The sequence below is a fragment of the Panthera uncia genome, chromosome X, assembly GCF_023721935.1.
Source record: "Panthera uncia isolate 11264 chromosome X, Puncia_PCG_1.0, whole genome shotgun sequence".
In the NCBI taxonomy this organism is placed as follows: Eukaryota; Metazoa; Chordata; class Mammalia; order Carnivora; family Felidae; genus Panthera; species Panthera uncia.
In genome coordinates, this window is record NC_064817.1 from 17191767 (window position 1) to 17218594 (window position 26828).

Here is a 26828-nt window from a genome sequence, read left to right on the forward strand (position 1 = left end):
CCGGGGCCTTTCTCTCATCTGGAATCCATCATAGTACACACCCCTCTCATTGTCCAGGGAGTTTTTGACTTGTGTCCTTTGTCTTTATCTCTGTGGCATTTATGGTTCCAGCACCTCCTGGGTGCTGAGTAATCTTGGAGGTTCATTCTGGAGGGTGCCATCCTGAATGTTGACTTTGCTGAGTGTGCCCTGGCCAAAGCCGGGAGGAAGAGAAGGTGCCAGAGGAAGAGACGGTCCTGGGGTTGCCTCAGGAGCAGCTTTGATATAAGTGTAATTCTTTTGATAACATGAACTCCAAACTGCTTTATCTCTAGAAATACTGTTCATTGTTGATTTGCAGTCTGGCATGGAAGCTTGGGCATAAGCCCTAGAATTGTTTGTAGAAATATAACTGGGGGGCGCCTAGGTGGCTCAGTCGGATGAGTGTCTGACTTTGCCTCAGGTCATGATCTCAAACTGAAAAGTCACACTTACCAGTATCAAAAGGAGTATATATGGCTTCCAAAATGAATAAGATAAAAGCAAACACTCAAAAGGGAAAAACAAATTTAAAATTCATAAAACAAATTAAAAATATAAGGCAACATTAAAAATAGCATAAAAATATGACATTTATAATAAAAGTGTTAATGATCATGATAAATATAATGGAATCTACTCCCCTATTAAAAATTAAGATTCAGGGGAGCCTGGGTGGCTCAGTCAGTTAAGTGGCTGACTTCGGCTCAGGTCATGATCTGAGGGTCCGTGGGTTTGAGCCCCGCGTTAGCCTCTGTGCTGACAGCTCAGAGCCTGGAGCCTGCTTCGCGTTCTGTGTCTCCCTCTCTCTCTGCCCCTTCCCCTCCTAGTGCTCTCTCTCTCTGTCTCAAATATACATAAACATTAAAAAAATTAAAAGGAAATATAAATGGTTGATAAGACACTCTGCCCACCTGAAGTTAGTGGGAAGAGAGCTGGATATTCCTGGTACTGGGTAAGTGTTCCCGGATAGTAGAATTGGCAATCCCACAGTTAGTGCTTTGGGGAAGAAATCTGGTTTTCCTTCTGGGTGGAGCTGAAGGAAAGCATTGCTGTCTGACCTTGGGCCAGCTTGTAACCCGTTTTCATCTCTGCTTTGTGAGATGAAGGGATGGTGGCAGGTGGCTCCTGGGACCTTTCCACTCCTCACAGTGGACTGTGGATGGCAGTTGTGAACTGAAGGTGAGGGCTGGTTATTTTTCTTGGTCCAGGCGCCTTAGATTAAATCTTCTCCTGTCCTCTAACGTCAGACTCTACAAGTCCCCTCTTGCCACCTTGCTCATCTGTTTTATGCTGCAGCTGGGTCTGGTTTCATCTCATTTTGGGGGCTTCTAACCGTTGGGTTGAGTGCGGCCCCCAGAGAGGGCTTTTTGTGGTCCTGGCCTCTTTGTGTCCTCTGCCTTGGTGGTCTTCTCTCTTCCACAGCTCTACCCTGAGTTTACTACTTCCTCTTCTCTGAAAACATGGACCTTGGACCTGTGCAGTCTGAGGCATGCCTTGTGTTGCTCAAATGATGCCTTCTGGGAGAGGTCAGGTGGCCAGATGTCCAGCATCTCATGACCACAAATCGTTCCATTCTCCCCATGTGAAAGCCAGGCTTTTGCATAATCTCCCCTTTCTGTGCCTTACTTGATAACTCTTGGTTAGCCTCCCATGTGGGCTAGGTCAGAATGTGGGCACTCTCTGGGGGTGCTTCCCTCTCTGCTCACTGAGGCTTGTGGGTTGTGGCTGATTTGAAGACTCTTTGTGGGGGAAACGGGTGTACCAGGAAGAAGAGGGTACAGTATTGGGTTCCAGAATAAAGAGGGGTTAGGATTGTGTCTCATAAATTATATTTTTATGAACCCTTCTTTAATTTCATAAGGAGATTAGTTCATAAGGCTCATGGAGAGACGTAGAATGAGGCTCTTGCCTCTTTCCAGTAGGTGTTGGGGGTGACGGGAAATGCCTCTTGAACTGCTCTCTTGCTTTCTTGCTCTCTTGCAGCCGGGAAGGGAAGGCAGGGCAATGAAATAATTAGCAACATATTTACAGTATGCCTAGTGTACTGTAATGTGAGTTTTAAGAAATAGTAGTTGTGGCCGGTACTGTAAACAGCCTCATGTGGGTTTCTTAATGCACATTTGTGTGAAAAGAGCTTGGGTGTCAATTCTGTGTTGTGTCGTATGGTTGTCAGTCTAATGTCCGTACTTTTTTTTCTTTCTTTCTGTAGCTAACTTTTCCTTGGTTTGGTTGTTCTCTGTGAACGTCAGAAACTGCTCGGAAAATAACCCCCCAAATTGTCATTTGTCCCTTTCTGTGTTTTGTGGCCCTACATCACTGCTATGATTTTTAAATTTAAAAGAATTTTTAAAATATTAATTTATTTTTGGGAGAGCGCAAGCAGGAGAGGGGCAGAGAGAGGGAGACAGGATCTGCGCTGACAGGCTGATGTGGGGCTCGACCTCGCGTGAGGTCGTGACCCGAGCCTAAGTCCTATGCTCAACCTCCTGAGCCACCCAGGTGCCCTAAGCATTTTTTTAATTGATGTGTAATTGATGTTAAGTATTAGATTTAGGTGTACAACATAATGATTTGATATTTGTATTATCTTGTGAAGATCACCACAGGAAGTCTAGTTAAGATCCGTCACCATATATAATTACCGGTTTTTCCCTCGTGATGAGAACTTTTAAGATCCACTCTTCCCAGCCACTTTCAAATACATGATGCACTGTTATTAGCTATAGTGGCCATGCCATACATAGCATGGAACTGAGGCACTGAGTGATTGAACTGAGGCACTGAGACTGGCCGCAGGTGTGTGTTCGTGGCATGAAAGCCATGTCTGCTGCTTGGACAGTGCCTGCACACACCAGCTGCTCAGATACTTGTTATTCGTTAATGGGTCAGGTGGATGGGTAGAGGAGACTGCCCCTTGGAGCCCCTTTAACCTGTGCCTAAGGCCTGGCTTATTTATGGTTGGTTGAAGGGGAACAGTCGACTTCTGGAACTTTCTGTTGCCTTGACTACTTCACAGTACCTGAGAATCTGAAAGTGCAGCTTGTGTGTTTGTATTTTTTGGGACAGGTTTATTGAGATGACTCTCTTGCCATACTGTTCCCCCATTTAAAATATTCACTTCAGTAGTTTTCAGCACATTGATTTGTGTGACCATCACCACATTTTAGAACATTTTCATCACCCCAGAAAGAAATGTGTAGCCCTTAGCCATCATCCCTATTCCTCCTAGCCTCTTGTTCCTCCCAGCCTCTGGCATGCGCTCATTTGCTTTTAATGTGTAGGGATATACCTTTTCTGGCTATGTCATATAAATGGACTCCTTCAATATGTGGTCCTTTGTGACTGATTTCTTTCACTTAGCATCATGTCATCCATGTTGTAGCGTATATCAATATTGCATTCCTTTTATGGCTGAATAATAGTTCATGGTATGGATATACCACGTTTTGTTTATCCATTTATAGCTTGATGGACAATTGGGGTGTTTCCACTTTTTCATTGTTATGAAACATGCTGCTCTGAACATTGCTGTCGTCTTGGGTTTTGTGTGAGATTAATCATCTTGCAGCTGTTGTAAAAAGAACTGGATGTGGGACTAGAAGACCAAGCCGTAAGATAGCCCAAGGAACCACATGCTTGACCTTCACTTTAATCCTTGGAAATTTATTAGGCTTCTGAATGTCTGAGAAGTCTCCTGATGCACAAGACCCTTTGTTAAAATTTAAAAATAAAAAAAAAAATGGGGGTGCCTGGATGACTCAGTTGGTTAAGCGACCGACTTGAGCTCAGGTCATGACCTTGTAGTTCATGGGTTTGAGCCCTGTGTCGGTCTCTGTACTGACAGCTCAGAGCCTGGAACCTGCTTTGGATTAAGTGTTGAGCTCTTTGCTTGTGAAATGTGAAGGTTTTCTCTCTATATCACTTGATTTCAGTAATCTGGGCTTGCTGCCTGTCAACACTGATTTTGTGATTACATGTAGCATATCCCAAGTGAGTTCAAAGATATTCTCACACCCTTAAATACTTGTGAGCACGCACTTGGGTGAGAGGGAGCCCATGAGGAATGCTGTGCTATTTTGTTATTCTCAGAGTGGTTATGCCAATGGTGGTGGTAACTCTGGAATAGATTTTTTTTTTTTTATAAAGTAGGTTCACGCTCAGCTTGGGGCCCAACTCAGGGCTTGAACTCCCAACCCTGAGATCACGACCTGAGCTGAGATCAGCAAGAGTCCAGATGCATAACTGAGCCACCCCAGATGCCCCTGGAATGGAGTTTTTTTTAATGTTTATTTATTTTTGAAAGGGGGAGAGACAGAGCATGAGCAGGGGAGGGGCAGAGAGAGAGGGAGACACACAGAATCCCAAGCCACACAGAATCCCAAGCTGGCTCCAGGCTCCACTGAGCTTGTCAGCACAGAGACTGACGCGGGGCTTGAACTCACAAACCGCAAGATCATGACCTGAGCTGAAGTCGGATGTTTAACCGCCTGAGCCACCCAGGTGCCCCATGATTTTTTTAAACTTGATATAATTCATGTTGAGTAAATTTTGTGTATAGTTCTGAGTTTTGACCAATGCATACAGTCACGTAACCACCACCATTGTTGAGATTAGGACCTCTGAGTGGATTTTTATTTTATTTAATAAATGACTTTTATTTTTTTCAAAATTTATTTATTTATTTATTTTGATAGAGCAGGAGCTGGGGAGGGGCAGAGAGAGAGGGAGAGAGAGAATCCCAAGCCAGCTCAGTGCTGTCCGGTCTGACGTGGGGCTTGAACTCAGAAACCGTGAGATCATGACCTGAGCTGAAACCAAGAGACGCTTATACGATTGAGCCATCCAGGCACCCCTGAGTGGATTTTTAAAGCAGATACCTGAATGACTTCAAAGTGTGTTGGAATGCAGTTTGCCTTTTCTTCCACTTTAGGTTTAGGAGCCTATCAAGGTGACCTGAAAGCTGGTTTTGTGTGAAGGAAAACTGCACAACGCAAAACTGGCTCTTAGCTTCTCTGACATCAGATTCTCAGGTTTTGGGTAAAGGATGCCTGCGTTGATGCTTCTCCTTGCTGTGAGCTGCTGACTTCTCTGTTGCCACTGCCCACTAGTGGAGTACGGCTCTCAGAAAGGAGGAGGGGGGTCGGGGTGGCCCCTGACCTGAGCATAAAGGGGAAGTGGGATGGGGAGACAGACCCAGTGGGATCAGAGAGTCAAGTGAAATAAGACACGGGGCTCTGGAGGTACCAGGGTCTGTGCAGTAGGGGCAAACTGGAAGGAGGCCGGACGTTGGGCTCCACCACTTGGGTATGGTGCGATGATGGGAGTAATCCACCCCTTGGCTATGAAGTAGCTTGAACCATTGTGAGGGAGAGCTAGGAAGCAAAGAAATGGGGGACGGAGGCTTGATGGGGACGTGTGGAATTTCCAGCCCTCATAATTAAAGATATGTTTGGCAAGAATAGAAATTTGTCTCCTAATTTCACTAGCCAGATGCTGCTTGAATGTGAGCGAATTCACTCATTCCAAACCCCTGACTTTGCAGAGGTGGCCCCTGGGGCTCTGGCCCATGGCCGGGCAGGCTGATGGCCCTGCACAAGAGGTGACTGACACACACCCTATGTCCTGAGTTTTCTTTACTTAAGTTTCTGAAGTTGAAAAGGACTTAAAGATGCAAAGTTGGGTCTGCAGGTGCAGAGAGAACCTGCAGAGTTTTTTTTCTGGGTGTATGACAATTGCTTCTTCCCTCAGGGCATCCTCTGCTGGAATTCATCTTGTTAAGGAGGTTACAGTATCTTGACCATTACTTAAAATGGAAGAAAGAAGTGAGAATATGTATGACTGAAGCATGTTTTCCCCTCTTGATGCCAGGGTGCTGGGTATCTTAGGTTTTTACTCAGCACGAATCCCTTACTCAATGTTTTGGGCTTGTAAGCTGGGTGGGTGCAGCTGATCTACTGAACTTCTGTGACTGGGGCTGCCCACCTAGTGGAGCAATGATTAAATGGCAGTACTAGACCAGGAGGGATGGAGGGAATGAACACTGGTGTCAGGTTCCCTGCAGGAAACCTGCAAAGTGGTGTCCGCATCTTATGGTTGAGGAAGTGAGGTATGTGAGGGGTGCCTGGCCAGTGAGCTTGGATGGGCAGAGAGGTTGTGGTGGGGGATTTGTGGGAAAAGTTTCAAGGGGAGCTTCCTGGGGGATTTTAAGTGGCAAGGGTATTAACATCTAGTGGGGGTGGAGTAGAGAAGTCCAAGCCCATTTTCAGACTTGACTGGGACAGTGTGGCGAGCATTTAGGCAGGAGGTACCTTCCAGCTGGATATATGCATTTGGGATTCAGCCATCTGGAGCCGATAGTCACAGTCAGAGCTCTCCAGGAGTGAATCTCTGGGAGAAAATGAGGCAGGAAGATGAAATGTGGGCCTTCATTCCCTGCTCTTCTCCCCTCACCCCCCTCTTCCCTTCCTTTCTCTCTTCCCTTCCTTTCTTTTGATAGTGGTGTATGTAATTTGGATCAGACCTCTAAGTTGATTTCTTTTAAAGTTATGGTTGAATAAACTTAAAGTGGGCAGTGGTCTGGAAACGGGGGCATTGAGTTGTCTAGTTGACAAATGACATATTTTGCCCTGGGACAGGTCTTTGTGTTGCTGAGCAGTTTGGAAGGCTGAGTGGTATACTAGTTGCACATCATTCTTGCCTGGCCAGAGTTTTTTTAAGAACTTCTGCCAAACGACATTTTATTAGCCTAGTTTGGATTACCATGCCTACTTGAAAGCTGTGTGATTATATCTCTTAGCATTTGAATCTACTTTCAAATTCTCTGGTTTGTAGGCATTTATGACATTGCAGTCTTTGTGTTCCCAAATTTGGATATGCTCTGACCCCAGGCTCAGTTTTACTAGTAGTTCTCAAGGGATTGTATTGCCCACTCCACTTCTGCCCCTGGGCAATGATGGTGTGGAGTCTTTTAAAAAAAATTTATTTATTTTTATTTATTTTTTAAAGTATTTATTTTGAGAGAGAGAGCGAGCACACGAGTGAGCACGTAAGCAGGGGAGAGGCAGAGAGAGAGGGAGAGAGAATCCCAAGCAGGCTCTGCTGTCAGCACAGACCCCTATGTGGGGCTCTATCACACAAACCGTGAGATTATGACCTGAGCCAAAATCAAGAGTCGGTTGCTTAACCAACTGAGCCGTCTAGGCGTCACTGTTTTTTTACTTTTTAAAGTTTATTTATTTGTTTATTTTTGACAGAGGGAGAGAGAGCATGCATGCACACAGGAGGGGCAGAAAGAGAGGGAGACAGAATCCCAAGCAGGCACCACACTGTCAGCACAGAGCCTGATGCGGGGCTCAATCACACAGAGAGTGCCCTCCCTGAGCCAAAATCAAGAGTTGGTCACTCAACTGACTGAGCCACCCAGGCGCCCCCTTAAAATTTTTTTTTTTTTTTAACAAAGGGAGGTACTACCCACATGTAGTGTGTATGAGTGGGATTGCCAAGGTCCTGTGAGGCACAAGACAGTCCTTCACACCATATGTTGTCATCACCAATTGAGGAGCCCTGATATAGCCAAATATATTTTGTTCGGTCGTGTTACATGTTTCTTACTAGATGGGTATGAAAGGTTGAAATTGGATAATAACTGCAGAGCATTTTCTGGAGTTTTTCTGGGGCATGTCCTAGGCTACCTGTGGCTATAGTTAGTAAGGAGTTTGGGTTTTTGTCAGACTTTGTTCAACATTTTCTATAACCTTTTTGTGACTCGAGTGTAATTAGTTTGGAAATAGTGAGGATTTCTTGTTCATTCTTGTTATCTAGTGGTTTAGATCAGTGGTTCTCAACCATGGCTGTGCATTGGAATTTCCCAGGGAGCTTTGAAAAATACTGATGCCTGAGTGCCACCCCCAGACTTTTATTTGATTGGTCTAGGATGTGACATACCGGTTTTTAAAACTCTCCAGGTGATGATAATGCACTGCTAGGATTGAAAATCACTGATTTAGAAGTTATAGAAACTCTGCAAGGATATAGCAATATGGATGATTAATTTAGCTAACTGAAATAAATTCATTTCCCCGCAAGACATTTATTGAACACCTGAGGTTAAGATGACCAAGCTAGCCATATCATTAAACCTAGCAGAGCTCAGGTCTTTGGCTTCATTTTATTTTATTCATTTATTTTGTAATTAAAAAAAAAAATTAGAGTGCGAGGGAGAGAGAGCAAGCAGGGGACAGGGGAAAGGGAAGGAGAGAGAATCTTAAGCAGGCTCCCTGCTTAGTGTGGAGCCCACCTTGGCGCTCGATCCCATGACCCAGGGATCATGACCTGAGCCGAAATCAAGAGTTGGACACCCAACTGACTGAGCCACCCTGGCACCTCATGGCTTTGTTTTCATTTGAAAACCTTGGTTCTGAGAAAGAGTTGCTGGGCAGTTGCTTCAGCTCTGGCTCCCCTTTCTCAGTCTTCTCCAAGGACTGTGAGTGATGTGGATGACGAGAGGAGAGGGCAGGAGGATAGTGCAGAAAAGCACAGTCCCTGTATCCTTGGCAGGGCTGGCACGTTCTTTGCCCACAAGGGACCAGGCGGTGGTGACAGCCAGGAAGAACATTCAGACCTGGCATATTTGTGTTGAATTGAGGGGCAAGCCCACAGTACAGAATAAGTAACACTCTCAATTGGGTTTCTTTCATAATGTGTTTTTCTTCTGTTTGAAACCTGGCTGGATGGGGGGCCTCCATTAGCCCCCTCAGTGCCTTTCTGCCAGTGCCAGTTAGAAAAGGGGGATGGTTACCATGCTGGGTTTGGCCAGCAGACAAGGGTTTTAGGTGTATCAAAGATCCCCCTTTCCTTGGCCCAAGGGATAGATTTTGCCCTGGCTCAGCCTTGGAGCTGAGGTCTTCATTCACTGTACAGCCTGGCCAGTGATAGGGTGGCCCTGTCTAGATTGTCCCCTTCACTGGCATGAGGGATTTGTGTTCTGTTTTCTAATGTGCCAGCAGGACCCAGTCTTGAGGCCATTTACCAGGAGTGATGATTTGTTTTATACACTTTCGAAACAGAAAACATCTGTTCTAGCCGAGGAGGGATTGAATAATGACATAGTGGTTTTCCTATTCAGGGCAAGTACTGCTTGGGGTATGTGGGACTCGGGCACGCTGGGCATACTTGTCTTTACCGCCCTGCAGCTCAGTCACTTCCATGGTGGCTTGACCCCACCAGGCTTCAGTGACAAACACACTGAACAAGGTCAGTTCTTTTTTATGAAGTTTGAAATCAGAATTTTTTTAGGGGGTGGATTTCTGTCTTAAAACCAAATATAATTCAGCAGATAAAATTCAGGCTTCCCCCTTTTAATTTCCTGAAACCAATTTCAGAATAGCGAAGCCAGCTATTTTCTGCCAAATGAATTTCCCAAAGGCATAGTTCTGTGGGAATGAGCTAGACTAATGAGACATGAGGTCACCACTCGTGTTGGTTGATGCTTATGCTGTGGGTGTGGTGTGCATTTTGCTCCAGTAGTCTTTCCCTGATGGGGGGCTTTTCCCTAGAAGCAGCCTCCCTTCATTTGCCCGTCATAGGGGTTGGCCACCCTGACATTATCTGGCTCCATAAACTATCCTGCTCTCTCTCACTGTGTACCCTGCTCTCTCTCACTGTGTCCCTTCTGGGTGCTGCCTTCTCAAAGGAGGAGAGCCCTTCCTTGTGCATGAACCCCAACTGGTTTTTATGAGCAATTTGAAGTCCCTTTGCTTTCTCACTTCCTCTCACCATTGCTGGTACCACACAGGCCTCTAGGTTGTGACCTGCTTGTCTCTACCTGCTCCTGTTTGGGCGCTTGGGGGTGCACACTTATAATAGTTTTATTTTAAATGTTGACCGTGAGTTTTAGTTGTGCTATCCTAATATCTCTGTCTCTGGGGATTTGTAAGATTAAAAAATGATGCCTTCACTGCCATTTTTGCTATGCTATTTGCTGTTTTTTAAAGTTTATTTCTTTTGAGAGAGAGAGAGAGGATGAGCAGAAGAGGGGCAGAGAGGGGTGGACAGAGGATCCGAAGTGGTCTCTGTGCTGACAGCAGAGAGCCTGACACGGGAGTCAAACTCCTCAACCGCAAGATCATGATCTGAGTGGAAGTCAGAGGCTTAACTGACAGAGCCACCCAGGCGCCCCACTATTGTTTGTTAAGTGATGTTAAAAATATGAATTTTGGTGGGTGTATTAGTCCTCCGGAGCTGCCGTAACAAAGTGCTACAAATTGGATGGCTTAAAACAACGGAAACCTATTCTCTCTCAGTTTTGGAGGCCAGAAATCCAAAACAATTGTTGGCAGGGCTGTGGTCCCTTCTAAAGGTTCTAGGGGAGAGTTCTTGCTTACCTCTTCCAGCTTCTCATGGCTCTTCCATGTTCTCAGCCTGTGGCTGTTACCAATTCAGTCTCTACTTTGTCTTTCTGTCACCTACTCCTGTGTCTCCTTTTCTGTCATAAGGGCACTTGTCATTGGATTTAGGGCCCACCTGGATAATCCAAGATGATCTCCTTTCTAGATCCATAATTACATCTGCAAAACCCTTTTTCCAAATCAGGTCACATTTCCAGGGTCTGGAGGTTAGTATGTGGACATATCCTTTGGGGGGGGGGGGGGCACCATTCCACCCACTACAGGTGGGGGGGGGCAGGTGAAATCAGGTTTTTAAGGGGCAACTGACTTACATTTTTTAAAAAAGTCTGTGCCGGCCAGAATAAGACATGTCTGCTGTCCAATTTGGCCTCTGACCCCATTTGTGGTCTTCATTTACTATGCTCTGGAAGGTCTTCAGAACATAGTTCCAGACATCACTGGAGATAGATTCTATGTAGAGTGAAAAAAATACTAACTTCTAGTCTAGGTTTTGGCACTAGTTTATGGAAGGAATTCTAGTGTAATTTTCTTGTGAAACCACACTGTGGTCAGCTGTGAATCTTTCTGTTTTTTCTTTTGCCTTGGTTCAGGTCACAGACCCACTTTTCATTTTGACGCTTTGCCGCCTCCGCTATTTTATGTGGAAAAAGCACCAGCCTGTGCAGGGCTCATGGGCCAGTACAGAGTAATTCCTTTAGTCTCATCTCGGTTTTTTATCTTACCCTTCTCAGAAAATGACTGCTTAGCATGTAGAACTAGAAGAGAAAAAACGGCATTTTGCCTTTCCTCTCAGTCTCATAATGTTGGATATTCTTGAAGATTCTGGCTTCAAGTGAGTCTTCAGAGATTAATGCAATTTCTGTAACCTTGATTGAGCTCCATTTTGGAGGTGGGTGGGTGGGAGGGGGAAGAGTGGCTTCTGGCCAAGGAGGGGTTCACACTGCATAGCAGGTTGTCCCATATGGAGTTGTTCAGTTTCTACCATATAGAAATATGTTACTGAGTGGCCCTGTTTGATTTATGTTTTTCAAATTATAATAGCAACCCATCCTTACTGTGAGACATCTGGAACATAGAACCAAAAGTTTAGAAGTCATTTACAATACCCATCAACAGAGGATGGAATCCCCTTTCTAGCACTGTATATTCTCATTAATTTACCCTAAAGTAGAAGCTCCTTTATTTGCATATCTTTGATTTCTGGTTTAGGCTAAATACTTTGTTGTGCCATCTCTAGTTGGCTGAATACATGTCTGCATCCTCAGCACAATTATTTTGTGGGTTTTTATGGTGTCTTTATTGTGTTACCTGGTAATCTGTGTAGTGTCTCCTCATGGAGTTGACACAGCTCATGACAAAAGGGATAGGTGAGACTGGCAATTCTTTGTTCAGGTTTTCTCAGAAAGTTCGGTCGTCAAACTGCCTCATTGGCTTTCCTCTGGAATGTACTTCATCCTGACCACCTTGCCTTCTCTCCCTTGTTCTCTAGCTGATGGTGAGACCATTCTAAAAGGCCTCCAGTCCATTTTCCAGGAGCAAGGGATGACGGAGTCGGTGCACACCTGGCAAGACCATGGTTATTTAGCGACCTACATAAACAAAAACGGCAGGTGAGGTGTCCTTGAGTGCTGCTCTTCAGATCTGAGTACTTCAGTTGGGGGTGGGGGGTGGAGGGTGGGGGCAAAGGGCAGTGGTGGGGTGGTGTCCAGGTATTTTTATTTCCTCCTGTGACACCTTGTAGGAGGGAGCTAGAATTCAGTGCTTCGCAGCCCTAACTGCACAGTAGACTCACCTGGGAGCGCTTTCACAAGATGCCATTACCCCAGTCATTCTCCCAGAGATTGAGGCCACTGGGCATCAGTATTTTTCCAAACTCCCCTGCCTAGATGATTCTGCTGTGTGGCCAGGACCCAGAACCCCCCTGGGCAGCATAAGCACTGTGAACTGGCAGGCCATGATTCAGACTTGGTTAAAAGATTCCTGGGCCCCACTCCAAGAATTTCTGATGCAGTATACTGCTCTGGGGCAGCACCCTAAATAGCATTTCCAGCAAGCTCCCAGGGCGTGCTGGTGGTGCTGGTCGGCAGACCCCACTGTGAATCCCACTGCGATTAGCACGGTTACAAGTTATTATCAATTAATGCAGACCATGGTCAAATGCAGGATGAGAATGTCTGCAAGAAGGTTGACAGGAAGATGAGGAGATCCAAGATTTCAAGTTTTTTTTTTTTCTTAAGACTTTATAGACTATCTAGACTTTACATAATCAGTATGTAGATGAAAGCCAGTATGTTCTGGGAGTTGGAAAGGAAACCTAAATTAAGAACTGACCGATAAGAAGCTGCCAGTGCGTTGAGCTCTTTGTGCTCTCCTAAGTCTAGGTTTGTATTCTATCTAGTCTGGTTTAGCGTGGAAACTAGTAAGATTCTTAGTGATTTGCACTATTAATTTAAAACATTAAATTTTTTTTAATGTTTATTATTTATTTTTGAGAGAGAGAGAGACAGAGCGCAAGCGGGGCAGGGTCAGAGAGAGAGGGAGACACAGAATCTGAAGTAGGCTCCAGGCTCCGAGCTGTCAGCACAGAGTCTGATGCGGGGCTCGAACCTATGAACTGTGAGATCATGACCTGAGCCAAAGTCGGACGCTTAACCAACTGAGCCACCCAGGTGCCCCTGCCCTGTTAATTTTAAAATGTGAACTCCTGGGTATTTTCAGTGACTTTAATTCCATTCCCCCAAGGTACAAAGTACTAGAATTCCACATGGTTTCATTAATGTCCCATATTCTCTCACTTGTTTTTCTATTAAAAGAAAAAATAACCACCCCCATGCTCTTACAGAGGTCCAGAAGGCAATGCTGGAAGATGAGGGAAACTTCTTAGCATGCCCCCCCCGCCCCGCCCTTTCATTATTCTCTGTATAAGTCAACATGGTCCACCCCATGGGGGTAATGGACTTCCCTCTCTTGATGCCTCTCAAAGACTTCCCAGCTCCTCTCTCCCCAAGCCCAGATATGTATTTCTAACTATGTAGCAAATCTCCATGTATGTGTTTAGCAGATACCTCAAATGTATCTAAAATAATTTTTTCCTCAAGGAAGATGTTGATTTGACCCCAAATCAACATCACCACCAAACTCTCCTGCCTCCCCTGGTCCATGCTCTGACCCAGTTAACAGCACGTTCCCTGGAAGTAGAGGTTTGCAGCTGTCCTTGATCCTTCCAGCTCCTGCAGGTTTGCATTCAGTCCCTCTCTGTCCTGGCCTCTTTTCTCCACCTTCCTGCCATGGTCTCTTGCTGTCCTGGGTATGGGCCATCCTTTGGGAACCACAACAAATTGAGCCATGTCACCCTGCCACCCCTGGAGGCTACTTCTCCACTCTAGGTGAAGCCTTGAATCTCATAACAGTCTCCTAACTGCCTTTGCAGCCAGGCCCTGCCTACTTCTGTACCTCATTTCTTGAATCTTGTACCATATACACCCATTCCAGTTGTCTAGGGAGTCTAGAATTCTTCCTGGAAGGGAATTTTGAGTGACAAGAGCTGTTTGCTTCTGAAAGCAGAAAAAATGAGAATTAACATGGTTATTTTAAATGTTTTTACTTAGAGAGCCCGCAAGCAGGGGAGGGGCATAGAGAGAGGGAGACAGAGGGTCTGAAGCAGGCTGTGCTGATAGCAGAAAGCCCCGTGTGGGGCTTGAACTCAAACCTTGAGATCATGACCTGAGCTGGTCAGATGCCTAACCATCTGAGCCACCAAGGCTCCCCAACTTGCTTTGTTTAAAAACTTATTTTCCACATTGGTCTTCCTCTTCTTTTGCTTGGTCAACTGGGACTCATCCCTGTGGTTCCTGTCCTGAAACCTCACTTCTCCCGCCCAGGCATGGATTGGTGGGGGGGGGGGGGTGGTTGGCAGGCCACCAGGCTCAGGGGGGACAGCACCCGCTTCTGGCTTGACTTCTGGCTAATGGCCACATTGTGATGCTGACGTCCTGATCCTCAACCACCTTTTTACATGTTTTCCACCCCGCGGGGCCCCCGCCCCACAAATTTTCCTCTCTATTTCTTTCTGTTTTTAATGGTTGAGTTTGTTACTAGACCTTAACTTCACGCATTGTCTGTGTTCCTGTGTTTCTGCAGTTCTCTGGCAGAGGACTCAGCTAGAATCAATCAGGTAGTTAAAAGTGATGCTTTTCTACCCTTCCCCCATCCCCAGCCCCTGTCCTTTGTGCTGCTGGTGGTGGAGTGGCAAGGAAAGATGATTAGCTACATTCAGATGTAATTGATTTGTGCTTTCCTGGGCCTGAACTTGATTTTGGGGCTGAAGGTAAAATTAACTAGTAGTATTTATTTTTTTAATCTAAGCACACTGCCGGTATTCTCTGAACAGAATTCTTCTAATTTAGTGTGTTTCAAATGTTTCTTTAACCACAACTTATGCTAGGAAGTAATTTTATGTCATAACCCTGTACATATTCCTCTGTGTCTATGCAGTACAGATATACGTGTATGATTGAAACACGTTTTTTGAAGTTTTTCCAAATAATTCTATTAGATGTGATACACTGACATTTTAAGAGAAATGTGCAGATTCACCAAATTAGGGGTCAGAAAGCTTTTTTGTAAGAAGCCACATAAGTGTCTGTCACATTCTCTCTCTCTTTTTTAAACAACTCTTTAAAAAATGTAAAAACCATTCTTAGACTGCAGGCTTTGCAAAACAGCTTGCAGGCTGGATCTGGTTTGCAGTATAGGGCTGGGGTGTGCCAATCCACAACTAAGTCAGTTTAACCACCACCTGCTTACAGTCAGAAAAACACGGCTCTGGTTTGAACTCTCTGAAGGTTAATTGGGAGGACCCACTTGCCCTTTCCTACCCTCCCTTCATCTTAAGGCCATGGTTACTAAACCTGGCCCAATCATGTGCCAGGGAACCTTCTTAAAAAGCAGGTTCACAGGGGCTTCTGGCTGGCACAGATGGTAGAGCATGCGACTCTTGATTTCAGGATCGTGTGTTTGAGTCCCACTTTGGGGGTACAATTTACTTTGGGGGAAAAAAAAATCAGGTTCACAGAACTTGCTACTGAATCACTTTCTGGGCCCAAGAACCTGTTAACGTGCAAACGTTAGCATGTGGTGATTCCATCTAAATCTTCCCTGATAGATGGCTCCCTCACCCCCAAGAAGAGGCTCTCCTAAGAAACCAAAAGGGTTAACTATGTAATTTAGGGGAAAAAAGCAATGGTCTTTCCTTTTAATTGGGTGGGTTGGTGTCTTTTTCTTGGGAATGCCATGATACAATTCCTAACCTTAAAATTATACTTTCCTTTGTAGTTTTGCCAATTTGAGAATTTACCCACATGGACTGGTGTTATTGGACCTTCAGAGTTATGATGGTGATTCACAAGGCCAAGAAGTTGACAGTGTTGGTTTTTCACTTTTATTGACTTTTTATTTACTTCGATGTAATTAATAAGTATTAGAGGATCATTAAATGTCTATTTTAATGGTAAAGTTATTTTACTTAATTGCTGACATCCCAGTTGACTTTAAACTTTCCTCCCTCCAGATCAATGATTTTAGAAGAAAAATAGTTGTTCCTCAGTTATTGTTAGGAACCTGGCTTGTCATCATTCCCTTGACTGCTTGAATACTGAGTAATTTTACTTGTTGCCACTGGATGGAACGTACACCTTTAAGCAGGATGTTCTATGTGCCTTATCCTTCTGCTCTCCCCTTCCCTGTTATTTCACTAAGTCCCTGTGACTTAGACTGAGGTTGGGTCAGCACCTTGAGGCCTGGTTGGTGTGGTGTGTGGAACTGGGCCAGGTCTGGAGGCTGCTGAAGGGATGGGGGAGGACAGGAGTAAAAGCACAGGTCTGTCACCACGGCCTCAGCCTCCTGGTCTGTAACTTCGGTGTACCTCTTAGCCTGTTCTGTAAGCCCATTGACTTCTTTTCTTTTAATTGTAGCTTCTGAACAAAGTAGAAGAAAGAATGAAAGAATTGAGTCGGGACAGTACTGGACGGGTGAAGCGGTAAGTTCACTCCTGAATGTCGGGTAAGATCATCGGAATGGTTGTGTTGTCCCCGAGTACGGGCTGCTTTTGGCAACATGATAGCCTGAGCTAGCGGGTGCCTCACACCCAAACAAGACAAGGTAGAAAGGAGATAGGGAGTGAGTCTCAGGAGCTGGAACTGTATAAAGCAGAGAGCTGATGGGGCTTCCATCTCAGTCACAGGGGAGTTAGAAAACTTCCCAACCTGGTCCAGTAAAGTGAAAACGCGCTCTCTCTGCTCAGAACTCTGCGCTCTCAAGTGGAATTCAGTTCTAAGATTCAGGACAAGATGAGGTGACAGAAAATTTGCCTCACAGCTTTCAAGTAAGGTAACTGCAAGATAGGAAGAATTCAGAGGCCACCCACTTTGAGCAGCCACAGGTCGGTTCTTTTGAAATGGTAATGAAGACAGTTTTTGGCTGTTTAAACTTAAGTTAATAAAAATAGTTCCATTCCTCTCCTCTCACTAGTCTCCTGTTAGTAGCTAATGGCTAGTGACTATCATAGTGCACAGCACAGATAAGGAACATTTCTGTCCCTACCGAAAGTTCTCTTGAACAGTGTAGAGGTATTTGTCCGTGATGTCAATTGTTAAAAGAGCTTTGATAGAAATAACAGTTTTGACATTTGATGGAATGGACAGAGTCTCGGGTGGGTCCTGGGAATTAAGAATAGAAGTGAATCATGGATGCCCAGCAGGTAATTCTCAGCAGTTTGCTCTTCCCTGTCTGGGTGGCTCCTTATCAGGCCCCAGGAGTAGGAGGCTGGCCCATTACTCACAACAGCAAACACACTGTACCAGGGTTGCACCATCACTGATGGAAGCGACCAGAATACAGATTTCCCTAGTTGACAGCACTTTCTAGAAGAGGGAATTCATTTTGGCAAGACCTAGGATGTGTAAGGACTGAATTGCTCAGCATGCTGAGTTCCTCAGCCCATAGGAAAGCTCCAGGGCTGATGTAAGCTTAACCAGAAAGTTGTTTGATCTCTGGTAAGGTAGAAAGCAGGGAACTGCCAGTAAACCGAGTGTAACAGTCCACAAGTTGCCCACTTTGTTGAAATCTGCCAGAGTACCTAGATTTGTGTATCCCGCCTAAGTTCAGTGTATGCATCTGCAGCTATATTTCCCTCTTTCCTATCCTTAAAAATATGTTCACACACACACGCTTGTGGATTTTCCATCTTTCCCTGCTTACACCATTTTCATATCTGCACCAGCTTGCTTTCAGCAGGTTCCCACTGTGTTATAAAATGTGTTAACTCCATGATAATGAATTTGCCAACATCAAAATGCCTCTGATTTTTATTGGTCTTTTATTGGGGTTGTTTTTAGGAGTGAGTAAATAGATGGAATGCGTTTGTGGTTTTCGGCATTCATGACAAGTCTGATTCTTTTTGGTAGAGGAGTTTTGAGAGTGGAGTTAAGCTTCATATTTTCAATTCAAAATACAGACTTTGCTTTTGCTTGTTGCTGCTCTTAAATCTTTTCATAAAACCGGGGTGGGGGGGTCAAGAAGTTATTGGGAATATTTGGTGGTAGGTTTTTTTGTTATTGGCCTCAAAAGGACAGGGATGGTGCCACTTTTCTCTTTGGGGAATGACATGGTTAGAAATTCAGTCACTGGGGCGCCTGGGTGGCTCAGTCGGTTAAGCGTCCGACTTCAGCTCAGGTCATGATCTCGCGGTCCGTGAGTTCGAGCCCCACGTCGGGCTCTGTGCTGACAGCTCAGAGCCTGGAGCCTGTTTCGGATTCTGTGTCTCCCTCTCTCTCTGACCCTTTCCTGTTCATGCTGTCTCTCTGTCTCAAAAAAATCAATAAACGTTAAAAAAAAAAAAATCAGTCATTAACAGGTAACTCAGTAACATCTGAAATTATTGTTCCCCTGTGGCTGATGACTTAAATCTGAATTTTCAACTAAGAAGCCATGGGATGTATTAGAGAATTTATTTTCATATTGTTTTTCTTTTTTTTTTTAACATTTTATTTATTTTTGAGACAGAGAGAGACAGAGCATGAACGAGGGAGGGGCAGAGAGAGAGGGAGACACAGAATCCAAAACAGGCTCCAGGCTCTGAGCTGTCAGCACAGAGCCCGACGCGGGGCTCGAACTCACGGACCGCGAGATCATGACCTGAGCTGAAGTTGGACGCTTAACCGACTGAGCCACCCAGGTGCCCCTCATATTGTTTTTCAAAAGAAAAGGAACAGGAAAACAAACTCACATCATTTAAGTTTTGTTGAGGAATAGAGGGACATATTGTGGTTTACCCAGTGTACCTGAGGCCCAGGACATACTTTACCTGACTTTTTCTCTAGGATCCATTTTCAATGTTCAGCAGTGACAGTTGAAACCAGAGTTGTGTGGGGCTCCGGAATATCTCCTGTAGCCCGTTCCAAAGAGATAGATGTACTTCATGCTGGGATGAGTGCTTCATCAAGATAGATGGCTTCCCCATCCTGTTAGAGATCCTTTTTGTTTCTTTGCCAGGCTTTAAAAACCAATGTGTTGGGGTGCACGGGTAGCTCAGTTGGTTAAGCATCTGACCCTTGATTTCGGCTCAGGTTATGATCTCACGGTTCATGAGTTCGAGCCTGAATCGGGCTCTGCGTTGATGGTTCAGAGCCTGTTTGGGATTCTTTCTCTCTGTCCCTTCTCCACTTTGTGCTCACGCTCTCTTTCTCTCTCAAAATAAATAAACTTTATGGATTCTTTTTAAAAAATATTTATTTATTTTGAGAGAGGGAGGCAGAGGCAGAGAGAGAGAGAATCCCAAGCAGGCTCCATGTTGTCAGTACAGAGCCCAATGTGGAGCTCAATCTCCTGAATTGTGAGATCATAACCTGAGTCGGTGGAGCATTGCAGCTTCTGATCCTGGGGTTGTGAGTTCAAGCCCCACATTGGGTGTAGAGATTACTTAAAAATAAGGTTTTTAAAAAAGTGTATGTATTTTGAGAGAGAGAGCACAAATGAAGGAGGGACAGAGACAATTAGAGAATCCCAAGCAGGCTCCGTGCCATCAACGCAGAGCCTGATGTGGGGCTCAGACTCAAGAACCGCGAGATCATGACTGACCTGAGATCAAGAGTCAGACACTTAACTGACTGAGCCACCCAGGTGCCCCAGAAATAAAATCCTAAAAAAAAAGAAAAACAGAACCATTGTGTTGCAGTCAAGGGAAGAGCTCTTTAGCCAAGGCACTAGTGACACAGTTGAAAACGGACATGTATTTTCAGCAGGTTTGTGCATAGTTCAGTAATTGTCGATAGCTGGCTGGTGGTCAACCAGGGGTGGATTTCCTCCCTTGAAAACCCATGACTTGATATTTGTCACCGTCATCTAATGTCACAGGTGGTTTACCTCCCCACCTCCTTCCACCCACCAACCCTCAGCCAGGGTGGAAGAGGCTTACCTCCAAGTCCTGTTTGCCTGTTCTGGAGAGAGGGAGTGGGAGATATTACCCTGTTTGGGGCACCACATTTTACAAGACAGACCTCTTGTCTGCTAGTAATTACAACAGCTGCATTTGTTCACTTAAAAGATCAAGTGGTTAAATCCGGAGTTGTTAGGATTAAATGAGAGTTTATGGAAATTTGCTTTGTAAATCTCTATGTGTTTTATAGTTGTTAGTGTTTGCTCAGAGGAAGCTTCATTAAGACAGGTTCAGATTGTATTCCTGGAAACAGGTGAGTGAGGGGAACAGAGAGTCATCAGAGCAAGTCAGAGGTAGCAGATGCCAGTATACAGCTGTTTTATTGCTAATCTGTTTTATGGTTGAAACCACTGTATCTGAGAACATATGACTTGCACATAGTTGTGTTATATGTGTAGTCAGTTTTCATTTTGTGTTCCTGTTAGATTTGCCAAGCTCCTTTTCTGGGTCTTGTTTTCATTGTCATTTAGTGTCCTCTGCTGGTAGTTTCTAGTACATTCACCTTGTCTACAATACTGAACTTTTACAAAATGGAATGGAATGGGAAAATCATCAGTTTGCAGTCCTTGTAGTGATAATAACTGGTTTGGCCAAGAATTTTCTAGATGCCAAAGCCACTACTGGAGGTTTATTGGGAGATCAGGACCTTCACCCAATTTCAGAGGACTACCCCATAGCTTGCTTAGTAATTTCAAAGGGCAAAAAGGTACTGTTGCAAATGAAGAGATCTGGTGCCATCTACCTGAACCAAGTGGTCACACTTACATCTCTAATGATAGGAAGCACACATCTTCTGCCCCTGATGTGAGGCCTGTGTAAATACATGCCAACCTGACTTTGATGAAGAGATCTTCAGGCAAACCCTCATCAGGGATTTTCTGCAGAACACCTGGTTTGGACTGAGAGGTCAGGGTTGTGAAACACATGAGAGGAAAAGCTATACTAGATGAAATGAGGGTCAAAAAAGGAAAACAACATATAGTGTATGATCTTCATTCAAAAGTAGAATAGCTATCAATGACATGATTGAGACGATTGTGGGGATATTTAAATATGGATTGTGTACTAGGTGATAGTATTGCTTCCATGTGCGCGTGTATGAATTTGGTAATGGCAGTGTGGTTGTGTAGGCAGTTTTGATTTTTGCTGAAGTATTTGAGGTACGAAGTATGATGTCTGAGGTTGCCATTTTCTCCCAACTTTTTTTAAGGGAAAATTAAATTATGCCAGAAAGGTTTATTTAAAAAGTAAACTCTTAATGTACCACAGTTGTTTAGATTTGGTAGGGGCCATGTTTGTATATAGCTGAAAGTCCAAGCTTTAGATTTATATACTACTCAGGAATTGGCCATGAGGTCATTATGCCTTGCTTTTTGTACACTCATGCTTCCAGGTTCACTTAAGAAAAAAAATTTTTTTTTTTTTTGGGTCGCCTGGGTGGCTCAGTTGGTTAAGCGGCCGACTTCGGCTCAGGTCATGATCTCGCGGTCTGTGAGTTTGAGCCCCGCGTCGGGCTCTGTGCGGATGGCTCAGAGCCTGGAGCCTGTTTCAGATTCTGTGTCTCCCTCTCTCTGACCCTCCCCTGTTCATGCTCTGTCTCTCCCTGTCTCAAAAATAAATAAAAACGTTAAAAAAAAATTAAAAAAATTTTTTTTTAAATTTATTTTGTGTGTGAGAGAGAGAGAGAGTGAGTAGGGGAGTGGTAGAGAGAGAGAGAAGGAGAAAGAAAATCCTAGGCAGGCTCTGCACTGTCAGCACAGAGCCTGATGTGGGGCTCAAACTCATGAACCATGAGATCATGACCTGAGCTGAAGTTGGATGCTCAACTGACTGAGCTACCCAGGTGCCCCCACTTTTATTTTTAAGGTACTCTCTACCCACAATGTGAGGCTTATACTCTTGTGGATCACCCCTGAGATCAGAGTTGCATGCTCCACTGAGCCAGCCAGTTGCTCCTCCAGATTCACTTTAAAAAAAAATAATAATAATTTTTTTTAACATTTGTTTATTATTGAGAGACAAAGACAAAGCATGCTCATGGGAGGGGCAGAGAGGGGGAGACACAGAATGTGAAGCAGGGGCTTGCACTCACCGCGAGATCATGACCTGAGCTGAAGTCAGACCTTTAACCAACTGAGCCACCCAGGCGCCCCAAAAGATTCGCTTTTAAGGTAGTGTCACCATAAGCAGCCTGTAAGCAGTTCATGTAAGGCTCATTCCTTTTTCCTTTTTTCCAGATTACCACCCATAGTTCGAGGAGGGGCCATCGACAGATACTGGCCCACTGCTGATGGTCGCCTGGTTGAGTATGACATAGATGAAGTGGTGTATGATGAAGATTCACCTTATCAGAACATTAAAATTCTACACTCAAAGCAATTTGGAAACATTCTCATCCTTAGTGGGGATGTTAGTAAGTATTCATTCCATCCCTACCCCAGTTGCATAGCAAAGTGACAATGTTTTCCTCACAAATACACCATTGTGGATTTGTCCTACTTTGTCCTTGGCAGTGCTGTTTTTTTGTTTTGTTTTTTTTTTTTTTTTGATAGGAATGTTTATGTCACATTAACCTGTGAATTATCTGGGTTTTCTTGTTTTATGGCAGAGCCATGAAAACTTGGTCTTGATGTTCCTTTTTCTTAGTTTTCTTAGTGTTGAGTATTCGGATAATACTTCTGTAAAGAAAATATGATTGCTTAGTTTTTAGGAAATCTTTTTGTTATGGAAAATTTCAAACCTAAGTGTACAAAATAGTATGATGAACCCATGTATGTTCACCATTGAGTGACAGTAATTAGCAACTCCTGGTCAATCTTGTTTCCTCTAAACCCTGGTTTGCTTTCTCCCTCTCATATTTGGAACAACTCTTAGATGCTATACTTCATGTAATGAAAGATGTAATTGCTTTTAATTGGCATATCAGAACATTTGTAAGACTGAGTTTTCTTCAAGGTATATGTGTGTGTAATCTGTATGTAATATATTGTATTAGGTGTCAGATGGGTAGGGTTGATGAAAAATCCACAGTCCAGAAAAAATAAAAGTATCTCTGCACATTGTTGACAGTTTTTAAAGATCAAAAATTTTTTAAATTTGTATTTTAGGCTAGATTCCAGCACTTTCTAGTATGGTGAGTCAGGTCATGGTATGGCCTTGGGTAGAGTCACCATTTTGGACCTGTGTTTTTCCTCCCTAGATCTGGCGGAGAGTGATTTGGCGTATACCCAGGCCATCATGGGCAGTGGAAAAGAAGACTACAGTGGCAAAGACGTGCTCATTCTAGGGGGCGGAGATGGGGGCATATTATGTGAAATAGTCAAACTGAAACCAAAGATGGTCACTATGGTAGAGATATCCTTTACTTAGAGATCAAGTTCAGTTGGCTTCTTTTGCTTTCTTCTTCCTTTTTTGTCTTAAGGCTCCAGTTAATGTTATGAGGCAAATGTGTTATAAATACTGTCTTGAACGAACATTTCAATTTAGTCCTAGTAGCCTTTTCATGTGGTTACGAACAAAGCAGCAGAGATGCTCTAGTTGCGAAATAAAGAGGAAACAATCTTGGTCCAGCATCTACTGCTTAGCACTTCCTGGAAGGGCTTCATGAGGAGAAAAGAAAATTCAGTCCCTTTTGAATGACCTTGGTACAAAAATGAAATCATTATCTCATTCATGGGTTTTTTGGGGGTAAATATGGAACCCATTAGTGTTATAAAATAATTGTCTTACCTTTTCTTTATTTTTTTAAAGATTCTATTTTTTTAATTTAAAAAAATCTTTATTTTTGAGAAAGAGTGTGAGTGGGGGAGTAACAGAGAGAGAGGGAGACACAGAATCCAAAGCAGGCTCCAGGCTCTGAGCTGTCAGCACAGAACCCAACGCAGGGCTCAAACTCACGAATGGCAAGTTCATGACCTGAGCCTAAGTCCGACGCTCAACCTACTGAGCTACCCAGGTGCCCCTAAAGATTTTATTTTTAAGTAATCTCCATCCAGCTTGCGGTTTGAACTTATAACCCTGTGATCAAGAGTCACTTGTTCCATTGGTTGAGCCAGCCAGCTGCCCCGTACCTTTTCTTTAAGGTGTTACTGTTTCAGGGCACCTGGGTGGCTCAGTCGTTAAGCATCTGCCTTTGGCTCAGGTCATGATCTCATGGTTCATGAGTTTGAGGCCCACATCCAGTGAACCCCGCTTCTCCCCCCTCTACCCTCACCCGCCTCTTGTGGGATTCTTTCTCTGTCCCTTGCTCACTGGCACCCTCTCGCTCTCAAAACAATAGTGTTACTGTTTCAGAATTCTTTGATCTAAATTCAGGATGAATTTCTCCTTGACCTGTTTGAACATTGACCAAATGGTGATTGATGGATGTAAGAAATACATGCGAAAAACATGTGGCGACGTCTTAGACAATCTTAAAGGAGACTGCTATCAGGTAATTATATTTTCCGGATAACATTTTTAAGTCAACTGATACATTATTGACTTGAATTGTGCCTTCCTAAAGCAGCTTTAAGTATCATTGGTTAAGAAATAAATAGATCACCTTGTAGGGAAGGAAAAATTTTCTCTCTAGAACATGAAGGAAGGAGAGTAAAATATCCCCCCAAACTGAGAAGGCACTTTGTGACCAGAAAACAAAGTAGGACACTCCATACAGGTTACACAGAGTTTTATTCAGAGACACTTGCTGACAGGTTGGCAGAGGATGACCCGTGGCAGCTGTATAGTTATTCTCTGCAAAGTCCAGACTGTAATCCACAGATTTATAGAGTGAGAGGATATGCAGGAAGGGCATTGTAGTGAGATCAGAGGGTTTGGGTGCACCTACTTGACAACTAACCTTTAATTATATTTTATGGCACTACCTGTGCATCAGGAAGGGGGAAAGACTATGTTATCTCTAACAGATTCATGGGAAGCCAAACCTATCCTGGCCTTGATAGGCATTTCGAAGGTATGTATATTAATCTCCGAGGTGCTGGAACACATAGCTCCGTGAGAGGTCACTGAGCAAGCATGAACAAGGTGGAGGGCCAGAGGTGGACAGACTCTGTATTGTCAGCGCTCTTACCCCCTGCCCTTCTGGTTCTTGGCTGAGATTCCTGTAATGAAAGACAGCTTAACAAGAGAAGGACAAGTTCATTAACATATATAGTTCGTGTATACTTGGGAGAGACCTAGGGATAACTGAGTAATTCAGAGGTAGCTTTAGGATTTAGACTTAAATATCATCTGAATAGGGAAGGGGGTCATAGGTGTCTTAGAGTAACTGTTAGTAAAGATAAAGGGCCCTTGGAAGAACAGATGGGACAGGTTTGATGTTTGTGACAACTTTGGTGTTCCGTGATAAGGGTCAACCTTCTCTGGTTGAATCCCCCAGAGAGGGGATCTCTGACAATTGAGTTTCTTTCAGAGGCTCCATCTTTTAGGCAGATGAAGGCAGAGTTTAGAGAAAGCTTCTCTGCATTTGCGGTTTTTCAAGTGCCTACCACTCAAAATAATCAATATATGAAAGTGGCATATTTTGAGGTGACGTGTTCTGCTACTCTTCAGACCTCTTTGTGTGATTTATATGTGTATTTAAACATTTGCTTCTTGCTAAGTAAATTAGTTTCTGTTCTAAATTGTACTGTGCTTGCAAGTTAACCAGTCGTTACAGTTTATAGGGTACATTTTGAATTGTATTTTGAACATGCATGTGTTTAGTGCCCATATCTACAGTACTTGTTAGAGCAAGATAACCAAGCAAATACATCTTTTTAAAAGTAGGCTTCACGCCCAGTGTGGAGCCCAACATGGGGCTTGAACTCATGACCCTGAGACAAGACCTGAGCTGAGATAAAGAGTCAGACAAGGGGCTCCTGAGTGGCTCAGTCGGTTAAGCAGCTTGGGTAGTTTCCCTTCCATTCCAATTTTATCTTACCTAAAAGACTTTAAAAAAAAATTTTTTTTTTAATGTTTATTTATTATTGAGAGACAGAGCATGAGCATGGGAGGGGCAGAGAGAGGGGGAGACAGAATCCGAAGCAAGCTCCAGGCTCTGAGCTCTTAGCACAGAGCCTGACACGGGGCTCCACACTCACAAACCGTGAGATCATGACCTGAGCTGAAGTCGGACACTTAACCGGACGCTTAACCGACAGCCACCCAGACGCCCCTAAAAGACTTTTTATTAAGAATGACTGCTGAGGGGTGCCCGGGTGGCTCAGTTGGTTAAGTGACCAACTTCAGCTCAGATCACGATCTCACGGTTCGTGGGTTCGAGCCCTGCCATTGGGCTCTGTGCTGACAGCTCAGAGCCTGGAGCCTGCTTCTGTTTCTGTGTTCCCTCTCTCTCTGCACCTCTCCCATTCGCGCTCGCGCTCTCTCTCTCTCTCTCTCTCTCTCTCACTCAAAAATAAACATTAAAAAAAATGAAAAATATAAAAAAAGAAATAAGAATGACTGCTGAATATCCCTAAATGTTTTGTCTGTTAATACATTATTGTTTCTTTTTAAATAATTCATATAATGAATCATGTTGACAGATTTCTCAAGATTCCCATCTTTGTTTCTCAACTACATCTTTCTTGGGCCTAATACAGTTCTTTAAATAAACTGCTAGATTTAATTACTCTTTTACTTGAAAATCTTGTACACTCATCAAAATCAATCTTTATTTTTTTTGTGCTACTTTTAAGGATTTTAGTATTAAAGTTACTCTATAATTATAAAAGGAATGGGGAGCGCTTTGGAACATTTTCTAATTTCTAAAAATGGTCAACAGAGTATCCGTTTTTCAAATGATAAACATTTGCAAAGACCTGGTGTTTTTTAATGGTAATATTTTAATGGCTAAGGGGCTTGCCTGTTGCTACCCCCCAGACCAGGAACCCTCAACCCCTTGAACACACCCAGAAAACTCTCAA

At 43.9% G+C, this 26828-nt stretch overlaps 1 protein-coding gene across 2 annotated transcripts in view; it reads left to right on the forward strand.

Annotated features, from left to right (window-relative positions):
* The window catches only part of SMS (spermine synthase), a 57108-nt gene that overhangs the window by 11899 nt on the left and 18381 nt on the right, over window positions 1-26828 (forward strand). For both annotated transcript variants that reach the window (XM_049643586.1, XM_049643587.1), the window contains exons 2-7: window positions 11917-12037; window positions 15762-15852; window positions 16400-16464; window positions 22158-22333; window positions 23120-23274; window positions 24263-24352. In XM_049643586.1, the coding sequence (XP_049499543.1) occupies window positions 11917-12037; window positions 15762-15852; window positions 16400-16464; window positions 22158-22333; window positions 23120-23274; window positions 24263-24352 (698 nt within the window). The remainder of the gene's footprint in view (window positions 1-11916; window positions 12038-15761; window positions 15853-16399; window positions 16465-22157; window positions 22334-23119; window positions 23275-24262; window positions 24353-26828) is intronic.